This window comes from Erinaceus europaeus, chromosome 12, assembly GCF_950295315.1.
Source record: "Erinaceus europaeus chromosome 12, mEriEur2.1, whole genome shotgun sequence".
Classification (NCBI taxonomy): Eukaryota; Metazoa; Chordata; class Mammalia; order Eulipotyphla; family Erinaceidae; genus Erinaceus; species Erinaceus europaeus.
Window position 1 is genome coordinate 88,809,450 of NC_080173.1, and position 20,389 is coordinate 88,829,838.

Below are 20,389 nucleotides of genomic sequence, written 5' to 3' on the forward strand. Positions count from 1 at the left end.
AAACAATTTAAAAAATAAACAATTCAGGCGTCTGGAGGTAGCACAGTGGGTTAAGAGCACATGGCACAAAGCACAAGGACCAGAGTAAGGATCCTGGTTCGAGCCCCCAGCTCCCCACCTGCAGGGGAGTTCTGCAGGTGTCTATCTTTCCCTCTCCCTCTCTGTCTTCCCCTCCTCTCTCCATTTATCTGTGTCCTATCCAACAACGACGGCATCAATAACAACAACAATAATAACTAGAACAACAATGAAAAACAACAAGGGTAACAAAAGGGAAAATAAATAAATAAATGTTTCAAACTTTGTTACTCCTTGAATATGATCACGAAATTTCATTAGTAGTAAGATTGGAGCCAGAGTTGTATTTCCAATCTTGTGTATTTTGTAAAATCCTATTGTTTTCAATCTCACCTGGGTATGTAGCAGCTGCACGCGCTCACTGGCATCCAGCAGCTCCTGTTCTGCGATCTTCCTGCTCCTCTCTGTCTGCTCCAGGGTGGCTCTCAGCTCCTCAATCTCAGCCTGCAGCAGGTTGGCTCTGCGTTCCACCATGGCCAGCTGCTCCTTCAGGTCCTCCTGGCCCCGGAGAGCGTCGTCCAGGTGGATCTGGGTGTCCTGTGGGCATGAATTCTCACTGAGACATCCTGTTCTCAATGCCGTGCTTACCCCAACCTCCCTGTGTCCTCTCCGACTCCCCTGACCTTGAGGATGCCCTGGGTATTCCTGTAGTTCCTCAGAGCCTCTGCAGCCATGCGGTTGGAGTGGTTCAGCTGGATCTCCATCTCATTGAGGTCTCCCTCCATCTTCTTCTTGATCCTGATGGCATCGTTCCTGCTTCTGATCTCAGCATCCAGGGTGCTCTGCATTGACTCCACGACTCGAATGTGGTTCCTCTTCAGCTGGTCAATTTCTTCGTCCTTCTCGGCAATCTTCCTGTCAATCTCAGACTTGACTTGGTTCAGCTCAAGCTGGATGCGTAGGATCTTCCCCTCTTCATGTTCAAGAGATGCCTTAGTGAGAACAAGTGTTAATGTTAATCAGGAACAGAAGTTTGTGCATTCAGTTAGTCTGAGTTAGTTTCTAGCTTTCTTTGGACTCACTAATTCTCACTGCAGAAGACTAATTCCTCTCCCATTTATTTTTAGTTTTTAAGAGTACACAGTAAAGTTTTTACCTCTGCCTCTTCTAAGGCAGCCTGAAGCTCGGACTTCTCTTGTTCAATTTGCTTCTTTATTTTTTCCAGTTCATGAATACGTTTCCCTCCTTCTGCAATCTGCTCAGTGAGGTCGGAAATCTCCTCTGTTGGCAAATGAAAATGTGAAAATTCTCTCAGAGAGAGAATTCCTTTTTTTTTATTTTCTTTATTGGGGAATTAATGTTTTACATTTGACAGTAAATACAATAGTTTGTACATGCATAACATTTCTGTTTTCCATATAAGAATACAACCCCTACTAGGTCAGAGAGGGAATTCTTAAAAAGAAAAAAAAAACCTTTTGTTAAAGAAAAAAATACAGTGCACTCACGTTGCAAATTCTTATTTTCCCGCTTGAGGGTTTCAAGATGATCTAACGATTCCTCATAAGCATTCTTAATCTTGAACAGTTCTGTGCTAAGGGAACGGGACTCCTTTTGGGAAGCTTCAAGTTCAGCGTGAGTTTCTTCATATTTTTGTTTCCATTCTGCCAGGACCTGAATGCAAGACATCATCAAGAAATGAATTCAGTTCAGGAAGTTTGATGAAATGAATATCATCTGGAAGGGCACCTTTCAAAGTTGACATGATTTGGGACAGCAATGGGTATGAATGGGGAAGAGTAGAAACCAAAGGAGACTCCTCCTCACCCAACACACACACACATACACACACACACACACACACCTAACAATGGGCTAGGATTCTCTGAGAATATTTCTCACTTTGATTAAGGCAAACTCAAAGTAGAAGACTACCTATAGACATATGTGAATGCCGATGCAGGATTAAGACTAAAATACCTTATCAAAGTTCCTTTGCTTTTTGTCCAAGGCTGCACAGGCTGCATTTGTCCTCTCCACATCAATCATGAGGTCCTCCACCTCATTCTGGAGCCGCTGCTTTGTCTTCTCAAGAGATGCACATTTGGCGTTCACCGCTTCCACGTGTTCCTCCGCGTCCTGCAGACGCTGGGCCAGCTTCTTCCTGAGAAGTGAATCAAGGACGACAGAAGTGAATGACCATCATCAAAATTGAGTACTTGAAAGGGGCTGGGCAGAGGCATACCTAGTTAAGTGCACATGTTACCTACCATGCACAACCCCCTGCTCCCCACCTGTAGGGAGGAAGCTTCAGAAGCAGTGAAGCAAGTACTGCAGGTCTCTCTCTCTCTCTCTCTCTCTCCCTCTTTATCTTCCCCTCCACTTTCAATTCCTCTCTGCCCTATCAAAAGAAGAAGAAGAAGAAGGAGGAGGAGGAGGAGGAGGAGGAGAAGAAGAAGGAGAAGAAGAAGAAGAAAAAGAAGAAAGAAAAGGAAGAAGGAAACAGAGAAAGAAAGAAAAAGAAAGAAAGAAAGAAAGGCAGGAAGGAAGGAGGGAAGAAAGAAAGAAAGAAAGAAAGAGAGAGAGAGAGAGAGAAAGGAAGAAAAGTTGGCCACCCAGAGTGGTAGATTCCTTATGCAGGCACCAAGCCCCAGCAACAACCCTGATGGTAATGATAAAAAAAGAAGAAGAAGAAGGAGAAGGAGAAGGAGAAGGAGAAGGAGAAGGAGAAGGAGAAGGAGAAGGAGAAGGAGGAGAAGCAGAAGCAGGAGAAGGAGAAGGAGAAGGAGAAGCAGAAGCAGGAGAAGGAGAAGGAGAAGGAGAAGTAGAAGAAGAAGAAAAGAAAGAAAAAGAAAAATGTGTATTTTAATGGTTACAGGATAATTGTCTCCTCAGTCAGACTCCTTAATACTTTGATTTATCAAGCTTGTTTTGTAGCTTCAGCCCTATAACAACTCATTCAATCATGCTAAAAGTACTAAAAGCAACCCAAATTTCAATATTGTCACATATTATATTATTATTGTTGTTGTTGTTGTTATTTTGCTTCCAGGGTTATCTCTGGGGCTCGATGCCTGCACTATGAATCCACTGCTGCTGGAGGCCATTTTTCCCATTTTGTTGCCATAGTTATTATTGCGCTTAACCCCCTATGCTACCACCCAGTCCCCAATATTGTCACACTTTATATACTGACTTTTGGCTATCCATGATTATGAAAGCCATCTTAGTTTTAAAGTGACTGTTCTTCCTCTTTGTAGAATAATAAACCAGCCTTTATTATCATTGTTCTTGTCTTATTTATGTTGGATTTTGATCTTCATAACAGAGTCTGTATCTCAGTAACTTTTATATTTTTGTTGATTTTCACACATATTAAGCACTTAAAGTTGTTTAAATTGAATTTAAATGGAGTATACTTTGATTCTAATAGTATCCCTTATTTTCCTATGTCTTCATTAATTCTTAGTTTAAAAAAATATGCTTTTCCAAATGATTATAAATTTTGTTTTGAGTGTTCAACTTGGTATTTTTTCTAAGGTACCCACTAACACATTATAATTCCAATTACATCATTGTACACTAGTCACAGAATAAATGATGAATTCTTTCATTAAACTTTGTTATCAAAGAAGGTCCCTTCCTCTCCATATTCTCCTTATTACAACTCAGCCTTTTTGATTGCATTCTTTCTTACTACAAAATTATATGTCTAATTTTAAAGTCTTTAACAATATATTTCTTTGTTAGCTACAAATAGCCGCACGTTCACATCACAAAGGAGATACCATTTAAATTGAGTCTGATTAATTTTCTCTTATATACCTCCTACTTTGAACTAATATTTCTGTTTGTGGCTAAGAGGGAGGTGAAGCACAGAAGGGTGCAGTTAAGCTTATCCTATTTGTATTTACATACATAGAATGATGTCGCAAACTCCCCCCGTTAGAAACAATCATGCGAATTTCTCTTTCTTAGCGCTATCTTTATTCTTTTCCATAGACAATACAGCTTATTTTACTTGCTTATGTCTATGTTATTTTTTCCTCAGTTTCCTACTTGTTTGGGGAAGAATGGATAATTACCCACATAGTCTTACAACAGCTGCACTTTGTTAATACAGATGTTTCCATTCTAAGTCTAAAACATACTTGGCCTCCTCCAGCTCCTCTGTGCGCTGGATGGCATCCGTCTCGTACTTGGTCCTCCACTGGGCCACCTCGCTGTTGGCCTTGGACATCGCCCTCTGCAGCTCAGCCTTGGCTTCCTGTTCCTCCTCATACTGTTCCCTCAGCAGGTCACAGTCATGGCGGGAGGACTGCAGGGCGTGGGCCAGGGCACTCTTGGCCTAAGAATATAGAAGTTGACAACTTAATTGTATATCTTTAAAGTCCCAAAGCTTCTATGTGCCATAAGAAAGAAATCTATAGAAGTAAGCACAACACACCTTCAAAGGAGGGGAATAATGATCACAGCAACTGTTGGTATGCATTCTATTTACATAACCACTGTATTCTATTTACATAACCACTGCCATCTATTTACATAAATCACTTTTACATTTACATAAAGCACCACACTCCCTTCAGGGCATTAGTGGTTTAGTGGTTCACCTGCTCTGCCCCCTCTCCTTGTCACACCCTGATCCTCTCCTTGTCACACTCTGATTTTCACCAGTCACTTTTCTCTCCACCCTCTCTATGTCACATCCTGTTCCCACCCTACTTGGCAGGTATATATTAAAGACAACATTGTTCGCTTTGGTTGGTTGTTAGTTTAGCTTAGCTTGGTCTAGATTGCACTGCCTCCTGCATGAATAAAGAGATACTGCGTACAACCCAGCCATGAGTCCCTGGTCATCTGTCTCCTGTCAGTGAAGCTCAGCCCGACAAGCAACAAGAAATTAGGATTTACCTTTATCTCCTCTTCAAGCTGCCTTTTCAGTTCCTCTATTTGTTGTGTGAATGCTTGTTTGCCCCTTGAGAGTTGAGAGACTAGTGAGTCTTTCTCATCAAGCTGGCGTGAATATTCACCTAATAAGCCAAGATTTAAAAAAAAAAAAATCAGCCTTCTTTTGAAAAGTACACTTCTACATTAAGAAGAAGGAGTAACCAAAACTTGATAGACAACTAACCACCAACACCCACAACAACTCTAATGAGTATATCAAGGACACAACAAGAAGTTGAGAAACTTTGAGGCAGATGTTCTGGGACTGGGGTAGTGAAACTGGGTATGTGTGGTGCTCTGCCTCCTCAGGAAAAAATAATGGGAGGAGTAAGTTTAGAGACTCTAATTTGGATCAGCAAAACTATCCAATTCTCACTTGAATGCTCTTTGGCTGGTTTGAGGTTCTATTGTCATACTTCACTGTAAAAATTACTTAAAATTGCCAAGTCTTCAAGAAGACTGACAGAGAATCATTCTTGGGCAAGTCAACTTATCACTAACATAATCTTTAAAATGGGAGTAATATTCTATAGACTGTTAAGGATGTAAAGGAGCGAATGACTCATGGGACCATTTTGAAAAAGTGAAGATAATAACTTGAGAGGCTATGCTTCTAATTTGATAGCTTGTTGATTAAAGTCAAATTCATTTCAGAAGGTTAGCAAAGAGACAAGCCTGATCTCTTTGTTTGAAACAGTATGAATGAAGGAAGAAAAGGAAGACAGTGCATGCAAGTTATCATACAGTGTCCAAGATAGAGTGTCTTTTAGGGAGATGAGATATGCTTACAAGTAGCTTGGTGCAGAGTTCTTCGGCAAATTGAGCACCCACGGCCAATTTGTCATTCAAGATCAACATCGAGAAATGGCCCACCTGATTCCGTCTGCAGGCGTGCTCTCTGAGCCGTCAGGTCATTGATCAGGCGCTGCTGCTCTTCTTCCTTTGTCTTGAGTTCACTCACTTGATCTTCCAAGGTGCGGCACATCTTTTCAAGGTTCCCCTGTGAGATGCAAATGTGGTAGACGCTTGTTCTCAAACAAGTATGTAAGCCATCCAAATTCAAGCATTCCATTAGAAGATTTCATATACGTTCCATTAGAACCTTCTTTTTATTTTACTTACTCATTAGAACCCTTACTCTTTTGTTTTGAGAATAAATCATCTTGATGGGCAGACACAACTGAGGCCTTAGATGTTGATGGAAAGAATAGTATGAATATTCCGAATATCCAGTTTCTAATTTGTAAATTAGTTAAATTTATGAACTCAGTTCTTTGCCTCAATTGGCTTATCTGTGACAGAATAATGATTCTTGATTAAGTTTATGAAATTTATTTTGAGAAGCAAATTTGTGCTTAAGGAGGGAACAGGTCTAATCACGGTGAGGTGTTCTGAAAATCTAAATGTGTTTAAATGAATTTATAAAATTTCTATTTACTTACTTATTGGATAGAGAGAAAAATCAAAAGGGAAGTGGGAGATAGGGAGTAAGAGACATTTGCACCTGCAGGTGGAGACTAAGTACTTGAACCCAGATCTTTGCACTTGGTAATATGTGCCTTCAACTGGATGTGCCACTTTTTGCCCCCTGAATTGCATTTTTTCCCCTAAATATCTGAACGAGGTAAAATTCTTTATTTTGGATATGCTGCTGGTCACCCACAGTGAGCATTTTGTCCCGGCCTTATAAGGCAACCTTCTGCCTTGTTCTGAACAATTTCCTCCTGCCACCTAACTAATAATTTTTTGGTAGGCTCATTTGACCTCTCTTAAAGAACTCTCTTTAAGATTTCAACCAAGATTGTACCTTGGCTTTGGAGACAGTCTCCATGTTACTAGCAAGGTCATCGATCTCCATCTTCATTTCGCTCTTCTCTTTCTCCAGCTTCTGCTTGACCCTCTGCAGGTTGTCAATCTGCTCCCCCAGCTCAGCCACACTGTCCGCGTGCTTCTTCCTCAGGGTGGCCGCTGTGGCTTCGTGCTGCAAGGTGGCCTCCTCCAGGTCCCTGCGCATCTTCTGGAACTCGGCCTCCCGCTTCTTGTTCATCTCAATCTGGGCCGAAGTCGCCCCACCGGCTTCTTCCAGCCTCTCACTGATCTCCTCCAGTTCCCGGGAGAGGTCGGAGCGCTGCTTCTCTGCTTTGGCCCTGGAGGCCCGCTCTGCTTCAATCTCTTCCTCCAGCTCCTCAATGCGGGCCTGTGAATGACAAGTGACAACATCCATGTGAATTCGTGGCAACTTTGATTCCTGTGGTGCTCAGAGAAGCTGAAGTTTATGATGTACCTGCAACTCCTTGATCTTTTTCTGTAGCTGCATCCCGAGGGCTTGTTCATCTTCAATCTTGCTTTGCAGATTGCTCATTTCAAACTCTTTTCTATAAGAGAAGTATTTGTGTTCGTCATAAGAATAGAAATGTTAATGGTAATTCCCACCCCATGGAAGCTTTGTCCTTTCTCCTTACTTTTTAAGCTTTTCATCAAGTTGCTGCTTATCATTTTCTACATCCATTGTGGATTCTTGGGCCAATTTTAGGTCTCCCTCCAGTTTCCTCTTTGCTCTTTCTAGATCCATCCGGATTTTCTTTTCTTGTTCCAAAGATCCTTCAAGCTAAAAGTCAATAATCCATGAATACAACTCCTGAAGTATTACCAACTTTTATCCCAAGTTGAAATTGTATACATTTAATTCATATCTAAGTCAGCGAATTATTTTGATCTTTTCTGTGCATTAGGAAACTTGGTCCCACCCATTTATTTCTTCCAGCTATTTATCTAGTTCAAGAATCCATCATTTCAAAGTTCCGTCTCATTACTATATTTGTACATAAAACTGTTAGGGAGACATAGTGGCTTCTACATCAACCCATATAAACAGTGCTTCCCCATAAGGGATGAACACCACATAAACATTTCTGTACCATAACTTCTGTCAACTCCTCCTTTACAGGTTGACAGTGGATCCTCTATTTGCTACCACGTCATGTATGAAACCAGGTCTCTTTTCCACATTACCCGTTCAATATACCCTTTGGTTCTGGAAAAGAAGAGTCTTGAAGATCATTATTTCTTCTTTGCTCTTGCTATGCTCCATTTAAATCTCGTTCTCTCTTCCACATCTTTGAGTCCAACTAAAGACCATTTTGTGCAGTTTCTGTAGGTGATTCCATGAACTCCCCCCCCCACCCTATTTTTAAACCATATTGTCTGTTACTCATAGTTAACTTTTCTTATGCTTTTTTCTCTTTTGTTTCTTGTGTGTCCATCTTAGTCTTTATAGCAAAGATGATATCCTATACTATGTATTCACTGAAAGCTCTTGAAAAATAGTCCTCATATCATAAGACGGCTGACTTGTGCTCTCTTAATTACAACATAAAGCATTGGATTTTAAATAGTGTTAGACTTACATCATCCACTTGCTGCTCCAGCTTGATTTTCGCTTTGGTCAGGGTGTTGACTTTGTCCTCCTCTGCCTGTAGGTCATCCAGGGTCTGCTGGTGGGCCTCCTGGAGGGCTTTCTTCTCTTTGGTCAGCTTGGCAATGGTTTCATCCAGGCCTGCCATCTCTTCTGTGAGGTTTTTCACCTTGAAAATTACAAAAGAAATCATTTCTACTGGGAAGTAACTTATTGGATGGTAGAACCTCTTTCTTGTCCAGCAGAAGATCATTTATACCTTGTTCTCTGTGGCATGCTTCTCCTTTTCCACCTTGGCCAATGTCAGCTCAAGGTCATCAATGTCTTTCTTGAGCTCTGAGCATTCATCCTCCAGTTTCCTCTTCTTGGCTGTCAGCTCAGCGTTGATCTCTTCCTCATCCTCAGCTCTCTCAGTCACCTCTTTGATTTTGGCCTCCAGCTGGATTTTGGTTTTGATTAACTGGTCACATCTTTCCTCTGCATCTGCCAAGGCATCAGCTTCCTGGGAAGGGGCAATAGACACGTTTTAGTTTTCTGGACACAATTCAGATATTATTAAAATGTTGAAACCAGTAAAGTAATCTGTGTTTTAAAGTCTTAATTTTTATTCATTTGTCATAATTTAGAAATTATTTAGTGCTGAAGATTTGAAAAAAATGAATCAAGTCACAGACAACTAATAAAAGTATAAATTGTATTTGATGCTGTTGTGTTCAGGACAAACTACTCCGATGTATAACACCCTGACTTATTGAGTATCTTAAATTGGAGGAGTTTGAGATGTTGGAAGAGCATTCTGCCCTCTTCTCTTCTTCCACCTTTCTTCCCTGGAAACAAGTTATAATTTTCATATGTGAGAAGTATCCTTTCTACAGTAGAAAGAAGGCATTCTTATCACAAGAGATGGGGAACTAGAGAGTAAGAAAGATGTATATACAAAACTTGTAAATCTACCCTTTATCTTTCTTTCTTTTTCTTTTCTTTTTTTCCTCCTTTTTTCCAGAGCACTGCTCAGTTCTGGCTTACTGCAGGGGGACTGAAACTGGGACTCTGGCACCTCAGGCTTGAGAGTCATAACCATTGTACTATCTACCCTCACCCCTCCTTTCTTTTCTTTTCTTTTTTTCTTTATCCTTCTAATACTTTTTCACGATTAATATTCCAGCTCTAACCTCTTTTAATCTAGCATTTCTTCACAGTTTTACTCTTTGATAAAAGCTATAAAAGTTTCCTACCCTGGTGACTTCTTTAGGACTTTATTCACTTAATGAAAACTCACACATTCTTATAAAAATTCAATAAAACTTGTATTAATGTTTATTCACTCATCTTCCTTTGTCAGTATAACTTCCAGACTTCCTTAGGGACTCAAAGATGATTGAGGAGGTTTTTTTTTTTCCTCTCTTGAAAAATAATCTATATTTATTGTGTTGGTTTAGTTAACATTTATCTCTAACAATTCTGTATATCAGAAACCAAATGCCTAGGTATCTCTCAGACTCTACGTGGGAGGAGTAATTATCAGAATGGGTTGCTTAGGGAAAGGCATGTCAGAGTGTGAATTCAGAGGAGCACTTAGAAAAAACTAACTAGATGAAAAGAAATAACAAGCATGTTTCTCATAAGAAATAAGAGTCAGGATACTTGATAGAAATACAGAAACCATAACGTTTGCTCAAAGTTGTATTCTTAGTGCTTGAAACTCAATGAAATATTTCCTGATGCCGGTCCTTGTACTTTGCGCCACCTACGCTGAACCCACTGCGCTACCACCGGACTATCAATAGAAACACCTGCAGACCTGCTTCACCGCCTGTGAAGCGACTCCCATGCAGGTGGGGAGCCAGGGCTCCAACCGGGATCCTGATGCCAGTCCTTGCGCTTTGTGCCACGTGTGCTTAGCCAGCTGCACTACCACCTGACTCCCTAAATATTTCCTATTTAGTTGCTACTGTAACGTTGAAAAGAACACATATTATCCCAGAATGAGAGGGATTATGCTGGCATCAAAGTTGGTTCTTTCAGGAATGGTACGTCTCTCCTGAACTTGGAATTCTGATCTGTATAAACTACAAGAAAATCACAGTACCAATCTAGTTATTTACAACTAATTTTTCTTTACATTTGATAGGTATATATGTACAAATTTGTATGCCTAATGGGGTCAGTGTATACTCAGCTCCTGAATTTAGAGAACTAAAATATAACTAGCATTTATGTTGTTAACTTCAGGACTCAAACTGGAATTCTCATGTCATTTCTGTCATAAAAAAATGAATTAGGTGATGACATTTGATCAAACAGTTATTACCAAGCCTCTGGATTTACTGGGACAACAAATCAAGAACATCAACTCTATTTACCTTTTTTTTCATATTAAAAAGAATGACATCCTTGAAAGGATCCTATTCTTTTAGGCACAAAAGCACTTCTAAGGAGAGAGTTGAAAGGGAGTTTTCTAGTGAACTACAAATAAAAAAATTCAGAATCCTTTTTTCAAGTTGATGTGTTTGCATCACAAAGTCTCATATCTACTTGCTGTCAATATTGTCCTTATTTCACTGCTTTTATTCACATTTTCATCAGGAAGAATGTTAAAGAACCAAAATGTTATTTCTTGCCCACATTCTGTTAGTAAAAATAAAGAAAATTTAAAAATATATACTTTTATTTTTTTTCCTTTATATATAGCAAGAAATCCTACTGTAAAACTTTAGAGAAATATATATATATATATATATATATATATATATATATATATGTACATTCTAATTAGCTGTGAATTAGGAAATATTGATAGTGAATACTTTATTAAGTTAAACTCTAGACCACTGTCAGGTAATTAATTAACTGAAGCATTAGCGTCAGATTGCAAGAAATGGTTCTGACACTCACAGATTGAACCTGGAGTTGCAGGTCATTTTTCTCTTGCATCAGAGCAACCATTTTTTCTTCAAGCTCTTTTCTTTTGGCTTCAGCCTTTGCGAGACTTTCTTTTGTCTTTTCAAACTCTTCCTTCATGTTGGCCATCTCCTTTTCTGTCTCTGCACTCTTCAGAAGCGGCTTGATCTTGAAATACAGCTTCATCCAGGGCCAGTGCTTCACATTCATGAAGGCGCGGACATTGTACTGGATGCAGAAGATGGATTCTCTGTGTTAGGAAGAGAATCGTTCAAAGTCAGAGCAGAACAAAATTAAAAGGCCTGGGCTGGAGGTCGGGTGGTTGAGCACACATGTTACAGTGCACAAAGAGCCAGGTTCGAGTCCCCGGTCCCTACCAGCAGGGGGCAAGCTTCACAAATGGTGAAGCAGGGCTGCAGATGTCTCTCTGTTTCTCTCCCTTTCTATAACCAACCCCCTTCCCTTTCAATTTCTGGCTGTGCCTATCCAATCAATAAATAAAGATTTAAAAAGAGAAGTACCGGGCTGATGAGATTAAGGTAGATCATCTCTACTAGTACCTCCTCTCCACCATCTTCTGGTATTCCACTCTTGCTAAAAACCCTCTGCACATGGCCTGGGTTCGAGTAATCAGCTGGGCCAACTTGTCATCTCGCATCTCTTCTAGGAGCCCCAGAAGACCAGCTTTGAAAAAGACCTGTGTGTGGGCAAAGCTGATGATTAGAAACTTTACATACACTTCAAAGGGACTGAATGACACCATTGTGATTTACAGCCAATTACCTTGGTGTGACCAAACTTATACTGGGTGTGATCAATGTCAATAGATGCAAGGAGCTTCTCAGAAGCCTTCTTGCTATCAATGAACTGTCCTTCAGGGATGGCACTAGCGTTTAATACCTTGTATCTGTTTAAGACAAAAAGAGAACTTACACATCTGTTGTCATACCACCACCACCAACAACAACAACAAAAATTCCCAATTTACTATAGAAATAGTATGTCAGTGCAGTAGCTGCTACATTGGTTCTCTTTGATTTTAACAGAAGGTATACAAGATTCTTTCATTGCAAATGAGAGTGAGTCTGTGGCCATAACACCCTGAACACGCCCAATCTCATCTGAAAATGAGTGCAAATAATAAGAACGTTTTATTTTTTCCACCAGAGCTACTGGCACCTACACTGCAAATCTACTGCTCCTGACAGCCATCTTTTTTCCCATTGTTGTTGTTGTTGCTGTTGTTGTTGTTGGGTAGGACAGAGAGGAATTGAGAGAGGAGGGGAAGACAGAAAAGGAGAAAGACACCTACAGATGTGCTTCACTGCTTGTGAAGCAACCTCCCCCCCCCCCCCCCCCCCCCGGTGCACGCAGATGGAGACCCGGGGGCTCAAACCAGGATCCTTGCAGGGGTCCTTGCACTTCATACTATGTGTGCTTAACCCTCTATGCTGCCACTTGCCCCACCCCCCCCCCGAAGAACTTCTTAAAGCAGCCCACAGAGAGAAAGTCTGACCTCTGTTTGAAGTCTGCGTAAAGGATTCTGCTTGGGAAGCCTTTCCTGCAGATGCGGATGCCTTCCAGCACACCATTACACCTCAGCTGGTGCAGGACCAGTTCGTGCTCCATGGCCCCTAAATTGAAAAAAATACATAGCCTTACATCATGGTCTAAAGCAGATGTGTTAGAGGCTTTCTTATGTAGCTGGTCTTACCAGGAGTTTTGGTTTCATTGGGGATGAGGCACCGTACAAAGTGAGGGTGAGTGCTCCTCAGGTTGGTCATCAGCTTATTTAAATTCTCCTGTGGAACCATAGGAAAATGTGCTTTTAGGAATTACTGTTTTGCTACATGTATACAGAACCATAATCACAGTGATCCATACTACTGGTTCAATTCTAATGAGTTGTATCTAAATTTTAATTGGTAAAGTTCTCTCTGGAATGTCCACCTTTCTAGCACGCCTTGCTGTGCCCTGTGTGTTTGCATTATAAACATCTGTGATTAACTGGTGACTGAGATACTTGTTCATTGCTGTTGAATTTCCTGTTTCCATACATGGAAATACTTCACCTCTATGCTTTTGCCTTAGATCACTTTACATGTTCTGTTTTTACTACTAGATCAGTACCTTCACCTAGATTTCTCATATCCTCACTGCTCAGCCTTTACCTTTTTTAAAAAAAAAACATATTTTTATTTATTTATTATTGGGATAGAGACAGAAATTGAGAGGGGAGGGGGGAGATCAAGAAGGAAAGAGACAGAGCAGCCCTGCTTCACCACTCGTAAAGCTTTCCCTCTGCAGGTGGGACCCGGGGCTTGAACCTGGGTTCTTGCACACTGTAATGTGTGCACTTAACCAGGTGCACTACTGCCTGGCCTCCCAGCCTTTACCTTTTTCTGCTTTCCTGTCACATTCTTATTCCTGGTCATAGTTACAGAGTTGTAACCTCCCACTGGTTTCACAGAAAGTAAACTTCTAGTATTTTTTTTTTTCTGGAATTGGCTAAAAATTGTCATGTTCTCAAGTGGGAGAATTTTTTCCAACCTTTAGTAGTCCCCCCCCCAAAATAACCAGAAATTGGAGTTTCAAAAGAAAAATGATTTAAATTAAAAAGCTATTTCTTATCACACTTGATTTTTTATTTCCTTCTTTTAGCTTAGCTCCAATTCTCCTCTTTATTTTCCATATTTTCACTTACTTATTATTGGATAGTGACAGAGAGAAATTAAGGGGAGAGTTGGAGAGAAAGAGAGAGAGACCTGCAGCCCTGCTCCACCACTCGTGAAGCTTTCCCCCTGCAGGTGGGAGAACAAGGGGCTTGAGCCTGGGTCCTTTAACATTGTAATGTGAGTGCTTAATCATGTGTGCCTGGCCCCTACCATTATTTTTCTATCATCAGCTTTCAGTATCTAAACACCTATATCATTGGAGGCTCTCAAATCTCATGTCAGACCTCATGTTTTACTTAACCTCATCCCAGTGGGCACTTCTAAGTATCAATGCCTTCATTTCCTTGCCCCCAAATTGTATTTCACCATCTAAAGCTGACTTCTGCCAATCATATTTTTCATCTTCCTAATCCTTGTCCTGTTCTATACAGATGTATCTCTTCCAAACTGCACTAAACCTCCCCCCAAAGTCCAGTGCTGTCACTATAAGCTGGCCTCTCTTCCTGTCACCCCAGTTTCCAGAATCCCTGCAAGGTCAATTCCCTTTCCCCAAGCAAATAAAATTTCATTCCCTGTGTCTAAGTAGAAGACAGAAAAATACATCTGTACCCTGAATAGAGCAGACACAGTTTGGAAAGAAGAACCCTTCTTCTTAGAAGCTTTCTTTCCACCTCCTGATTCTAAGGGGAAAGAGAAAACATAAGCATTATAGCACAGACTTTCTTTGGGGTATGTTGTATACATTGAACAAAATATGAATTCTACTGATAATTACCTGCTTCAGCAGCTGCTGCTGCCCCAGAAAAGAGATATGCCAGAGTCTTCAGTGCAGACTTCTGGTAGAGCCCCACCACGGTCTCATTCAGGGGGTCCTTATTCTTGTCCAGCCAGCCAGCAATGTTGTAGTCCACAGTGCCAGCATAATGAATCAGCGCAAAATGGGCCTCAGCTTTGCCTTTGACAACCTTGGGCTTCTGGAAGTTAGCAGACTTTCCAAGATGCTGTTCATAGAGTTTATTCTTGAAGGAGGTGTCTGTAGCCTTAGGGAACATGCACTCCTCCTCCAGGATGGAGAAGATGCCCATAGGCTGACAGGAAGAAAAGAAATAAATGTTATTTGATTTTGTCCACTTGTCAAATTACCCTGTCACATTGTGAGCCTGAGTAAACGCCTACATAAATTCCTTACACTTAATGAGAACTCATTCTTTCAGTCAGAATTGTTATTTCAGTGAATGCTTCATGATGTCTAGTTCTATCCAAGTGTAGGGTCACACTGTGGGATGTGGAGGCTAGTGGGATAAACAAAGAAGGTGATCTCCTGGAGTTCACATCTCTGTCTCAGATGCCTGAAGGCCATAGTGTGACTTGCAACAAACTAGTTGTACCACAGTCATTGGCAAAAATCTAAGTCCCAAGGATCCTTCCCACACTTACTCGAAACAAAGAGATTAGGGGAATGTGCACATTTACTTGAACTCTTGTGGTGCATATTTGGCACAACTGAAATTTGAGGACTTCTGCTCTAAAGTACTATAAGTTATATTTCAGTTGCCAGTAGCTGTGGATTTTATTATGGATTTTATGATGAAATATTTAAGTAAAAACTGTCCTAGCAAATTTAATATAATATCATGTTCTTATAAAGAACAATATTTTCCTTGATGGAAACAAAGAGTTCTGAAATAATAGAAACTATTCAGTCTGTTTTCTATGTATTTATTTTATTTTACCAGAGCACTGCTCAGCTCTGGCTTATGGTGGTGCGGGGGATTGAACCTGGAACTTTGGAGCCTCAGGCATGAGAATATTTTTACATAACCATTATGCTATCTACCTCCACCTTCATTCAATTTTTCTTTTATTTTTTTTAAGGTTTTTTAAAAATATTTATTTATTCCCCTTTTTTTGTTGCCCTTGGTTTTGTTGTTGTTGTACTTATTATTGTTGTCGTCGTTGTTGTTAGATAGGACAGAGAGAAATGGAGAGAGGAGGGGAAGACAGAAAGGGGGAGAGAAAGATAGACACAAGCAGACTTGCTTCACTGATTGTGAAGCGACTCCCCTGCAGGTGGAGAGCCAGGGGCTCAAACCGGGATGCTTACGTCCTTGCGCTTTGTGCCACCTGCACTTAACCCGCTGTGCTACCGCCCGACTCCCCAGTCTATTTTCCTTTTAACCAGAATAACTTAGAGTTGGCAAAAAAAAAATAATAATAATAATAAATTTCCTGAATTTGCCTACATGTCAAAGTCTACTGCAGCATATATTCAGATTTTATTATTTCATGTTAAATACTGTGTGATAGTATAATCTGAGGTATTAAAAAATAATAACAACCAGCAGACCTTCTCAATGAGCTCGATGCAGGCAGCCAGGTCCATCCCGAAGTCGATGAAGGTCCACTCGATGCCTTCCTTCTTGTACTCCTCCTGCTCCAGCACAAACATGTGGTGGTTGAAGAACTGTTGCAGCTTCTCATTGGTGAAGTTGATGCACAGCTGCTCCAGGCTGTTGAACTGAGCAGACATGTAGTGCAAATTAACATTCCTCTTTTTTTTTTTTAATTCTCTCTGAAAGGGGCATTTTACAGTTCACTAGCCTACCTTCCCTCAAGGCTTCATCCTGCCTGCCTATATAGCAAGTTCCTTTCTCCTTCTTTTGTCTTTTTCTGCTGCTGTGGGAGAGGAACTGTCACCACACTTGTTGGAAGGATCTCAGAGACGGTGATAAAACCAATTCTGAGCGAGGCTTCCAAAAGCAATAGAAAACATTTGTTTCTGCTGATCAGAAGTGTCCTAGCTTTTTCTCTCTTTGATTGTCTTGTATAACTACAGCTAAGTTTTCCACATTTTGTGGTCTGTATCTTGACATTAATAAAAAAAATAATAATAATAAAAGAATGACAATGCAGCCCAGTAGAGTGCACATGGGCAAGGACCACAGTAGTTAGTGTGTTATCTGGAGTCCTAAGTATTTTATTTATCTAGACCTCTTACTGAATTCACCTAATGGTTGATCAGATACTGTTCCCATTATCCTAGTTCACACCGTTAGGAATTGACAGGGGTGGAGTTAGTGTTTGGTCTTTCTCACTCCAAAATTCATGCTCTTTCATAGACTTCTAGTCTTCTGTTCTGTGTCAATTTAGCTTGACCTGCAGCTGTCTTATAAGCTATTTTACTATTGACTGTAACAGCAAGATTTATAAGTTTCTGCCAACTCACATCAAAGATCTCAAAGCCAGCAATGTCCAGCACCCCGATGAAATACTGCCTGGGCTGCTTGGTGTCCAGCTGCTGGTTGATACGGGTCACCATCCACAGGAACATCTTCTCATAGACGGCTTTGGCCAGAGCTCCCACAGCATTGTACACCTTCATGGACAGAGGATTGTTTGTTGGTGTTATTAAAGGAAATGTGTTGGGATTATTAAAAACCTGAAATGTATGTGGTTCTTACCTGCTGCACAGTCTGGCCTTTGGTGACGTACTCATTGCCGACCTTCACCCTGGGGTAACAGAGGGCTTTGAGCAGGTCAGCAGAGTTCAGACTTTGGAGATAGGCCGCCTTATCAGCAACTGCAGAAACATAATTTACATATTCAATATGGCCTACACAATTAAGAGGGGGAGTAATAAGTGAATATAGATTCATAGAAAGTCTCTGTGTGGCTCATTTGTACATGCCCATCAGGAAGTGCAGCTATAAAGAATTCATGAGTTTGGAAAGGGCTGGTTTGACCTTTGGGATCATTAAGCCTAGATGGAGTGGTGGAGTTGCTTGTTTTTACTGTGTGCATGTTTTTGTTGTATTGTGTTGTGTTTTGTTTTGTTTTCCTAGAACAGTTCAGTTCTGGCTTATGGTGGTGCTGGGACCTTAGAGCCTCAGGCTTGAAAGGCTTTTGCATAACCATTATGTTATCTCCCCAGTGCTTGTTTTGTGTTTTTTTTTTTTCCTCAAAGGTTATCGCTGGGTCTTGTGGCCTGCATGGCGAATCCATCACTCCTGGTGGTCATTTTTCCCTTCCTTCACCCTTTTAATTGATGAGAGAGAGAAATTGAGGGAGAGGGTAGGTGTCGAGGGAGAGAGACAGAGAAACAGCAAGACACTTGCAGTACTTGCTTCACCACTCGTGAAGCTTCCCCCCTACAAGTAGGAAGTGGGGGCTCAAACCTGGATCCTTGCACATGTCAAATGTGTCTGTTTAACCAGGTTTGCCGCTGTCTGGCCCCCTAGATGGAATTTCCATTTGGTACCTTCAGTGCCATCTGGCTCAGCTTGTTCCTCTCGTTGCTTTTGCTTGAATTTCATGTTCCCATAATGCATCACAGCCCCCGTGAGCTTATAGATGGACCCTCTTTCCTCAGAAGTGAAGCCCAGGATGTCAATGGCACTCTACCAGGAGAGGTGAGGGCAGAAAAATAGGTGAAATCAACTTAAAAGCCCATTGACAAATACCTAAAGAGGTTATGGGATATTATTGAGTGGAATACTGTTTGGTCAATAAGATGACATTGTGTTGTTTAAGACAAACAGATGGAACTGAAGGTTATTGTCCTAGGTGAAATAAGAGGTGAGATATAACAATTAGTTGGCTCATCTTGCTTCCACTCACTGTCTCTTAGAAAACTATGGTAGTTGTCAGAAGGGATAGCTAGTGAAAGTTACAGATGGGAGAGCACAGGAAGTTTGGTGGTAGGTTCAGTGAGTTGTTTAAACACACACACACACACACACACACACATGGCTGTACTGCTGAAATCTTAAAATTTTGTAAATCAATGTTCAGTCAGTAATAAAAAGTTAAGATGGAAGCCATGACCTTATTTTAGAGAATTGATACTACCCTAATAATATACCTATAGAGGGGTCATGATTGCCATTCACATACACAGTATATTTTCAGAGACTTGTGTGTGTAACTTACATCTGTGGCTATCAGCTCTTCTTGGTCATCAATGCTGGGAACCGTGATCTCTCCTTGACTGACAAAGGCATAGTCATAAGGGTTGGTCGTGATCAGGAGCATTTCTGGATACAAAGAATTCAGAGTTTGTGTTTTACATGGGCAGATATTAACAAAATCAACTGCGAAATCCTCAGCTGAAACTCTTGCTTACCAATTAGTTCTGGCTTCTTGTTCGACATGATCTGATAAAAAATATGGTAGCTTCTTTCTGCCTTTAGCTGGAAAGTAACCCTAGACTTCTCTAGAAGATCTGCAATTGAGAAATGGACATTGAATTGGGGTGGGAGGGAGGAGTTATAAAGTTCCCTTAGTCATTTAGGAAGTTGGGATCATTGGCGAAATTTCTTTGGCCCCTTGACATTTTAAATGAATTTTTCCATGAGGTATCATAACCATTACTGTTGTTTTAATCATGGTATACAGAAGGAAACTAATGGATGCCTGGCCCAGACATACTTATTCTCCATACAGAATATCTTGACATTGGAATATAGTTAATTTTTGGCAATCCCTTATCACTTTAAAATAGATGTACTACTCTTTAAAATAGATGTACTACTATCAGCAAAATTAACAAAGCAATGAAGAGATCACATAGGCTCAGTCTCTAGTGTTATGTTTTTTTCCTTAGAAATTTTTTAAATTTGTCCTGGGACTGGAATATTTCAGACAAGATCAATAGAACCTGACAGTTCCTGCTGAATCACTAGCTTGTAACAAAGTGGATAAACCACACTGTGAGTTATGGATAAGACAGGCATGTGCCATGGGCATGTTTGGCAATAGCTGTTGTTTTACAGACTGCAAGTTCAGCGGTAGCTGCAAAATGTTCCTCCAAGCCACTGATTGTCATTCTTGGCTTTTGCTTATGAGGTCCTGTTACTCACATGTCTCAATATCAGCAGAAGCCAGTTTCCCCGTGGTACCAAAGTGAATCCTGATGAATTTACCCTTGCAAGAAAATTAAAAAGATGTTGTAATTTATAAAACTTGAAGCACACACGAAAGATGAGATTGAAATAATCACTCAGATATGTTTTCCCTGGCATTTAAGCTCTGAGAATACCTTTCTGTGATCTAGGGACTTACAAAACGAGAAGAGTTGTCATTCCTCACAGTCTTGGCATTGCCAAAGGCTTCCAGTAGGGGGTTGGCACTGATGATTTGATCTTCCAGAGTCCCCTGCAAAGATAAGGACACGTCTCACATTTGGGACTTCAGACATCCTGAGAACCCTGATAGTCTTGATTTTGACACAGATTATCAAACCCACCTGCATTTTGCCAGAGGTTTCCTCTTTCTTCTTCTCCCCAGTAACTGCAATTGTTGCAAAGTACTGGATGACACGCTTGGTGTTCACAGTCTTCCCTGCACCAGATTCTCCGCTATCAGTGACCAAATGTATGTGAGAAAAATTAAGCTGCAGCAAGTGAAACCACATGCACTATCAGCCTTCACT

General features: G+C 40.7%; 1 protein-coding gene across 2 annotated transcripts in view; it reads right to left on the minus strand.

Annotated features, from left to right (window-relative positions):
• MYH1 (myosin heavy chain 1) overlaps positions 1-20,389 on the minus strand; it is a 30,664-nt gene that overhangs the window by 4,282 nt on the left and 5,993 nt on the right. For both annotated transcript variants that reach the window (XM_007522718.2, XM_060204428.1), the window contains exons 6-34: positions 20,204-20,315; positions 20,020-20,112; positions 19,818-19,881; positions 19,082-19,180; positions 18,889-18,992; positions 18,218-18,356; positions 17,421-17,539; positions 17,186-17,335; positions 16,307-16,477; positions 14,735-15,047; positions 14,569-14,639; positions 12,999-13,086; positions 12,801-12,918; positions 12,068-12,191; positions 11,845-11,981; positions 11,279-11,534; positions 8,643-8,885; positions 8,376-8,552; positions 7,431-7,576; positions 7,253-7,343; positions 6,776-7,165; positions 5,842-5,968; positions 4,933-5,051; positions 4,170-4,366; positions 1,999-2,182; positions 1,527-1,692; positions 1,175-1,299; positions 702-1,010; positions 412-615 (exon numbers count right to left, since the gene is read on the minus strand). In XM_007522718.2, coding sequence (XP_007522780.1) covers positions 412-615; positions 702-1,010; positions 1,175-1,299; positions 1,527-1,692; positions 1,999-2,182; positions 4,170-4,366; positions 4,933-5,051; positions 5,842-5,968; positions 6,776-7,165; positions 7,253-7,343; positions 7,431-7,576; positions 8,376-8,552; positions 8,643-8,885; positions 11,279-11,534; positions 11,845-11,981; positions 12,068-12,191; positions 12,801-12,918; positions 12,999-13,086; positions 14,569-14,639; positions 14,735-15,047; positions 16,307-16,477; positions 17,186-17,335; positions 17,421-17,539; positions 18,218-18,356; positions 18,889-18,992; positions 19,082-19,180; positions 19,818-19,881; positions 20,020-20,112; positions 20,204-20,315 — 4,636 coding nt within the window. The remainder of the gene's footprint in view (positions 1-411; positions 616-701; positions 1,011-1,174; positions 1,300-1,526; positions 1,693-1,998; positions 2,183-4,169; positions 4,367-4,932; positions 5,052-5,841; positions 5,969-6,775; positions 7,166-7,252; positions 7,344-7,430; positions 7,577-8,375; positions 8,553-8,642; positions 8,886-11,278; positions 11,535-11,844; positions 11,982-12,067; positions 12,192-12,800; positions 12,919-12,998; positions 13,087-14,568; positions 14,640-14,734; positions 15,048-16,306; positions 16,478-17,185; positions 17,336-17,420; positions 17,540-18,217; positions 18,357-18,888; positions 18,993-19,081; positions 19,181-19,817; positions 19,882-20,019; positions 20,113-20,203; positions 20,316-20,389) is intronic.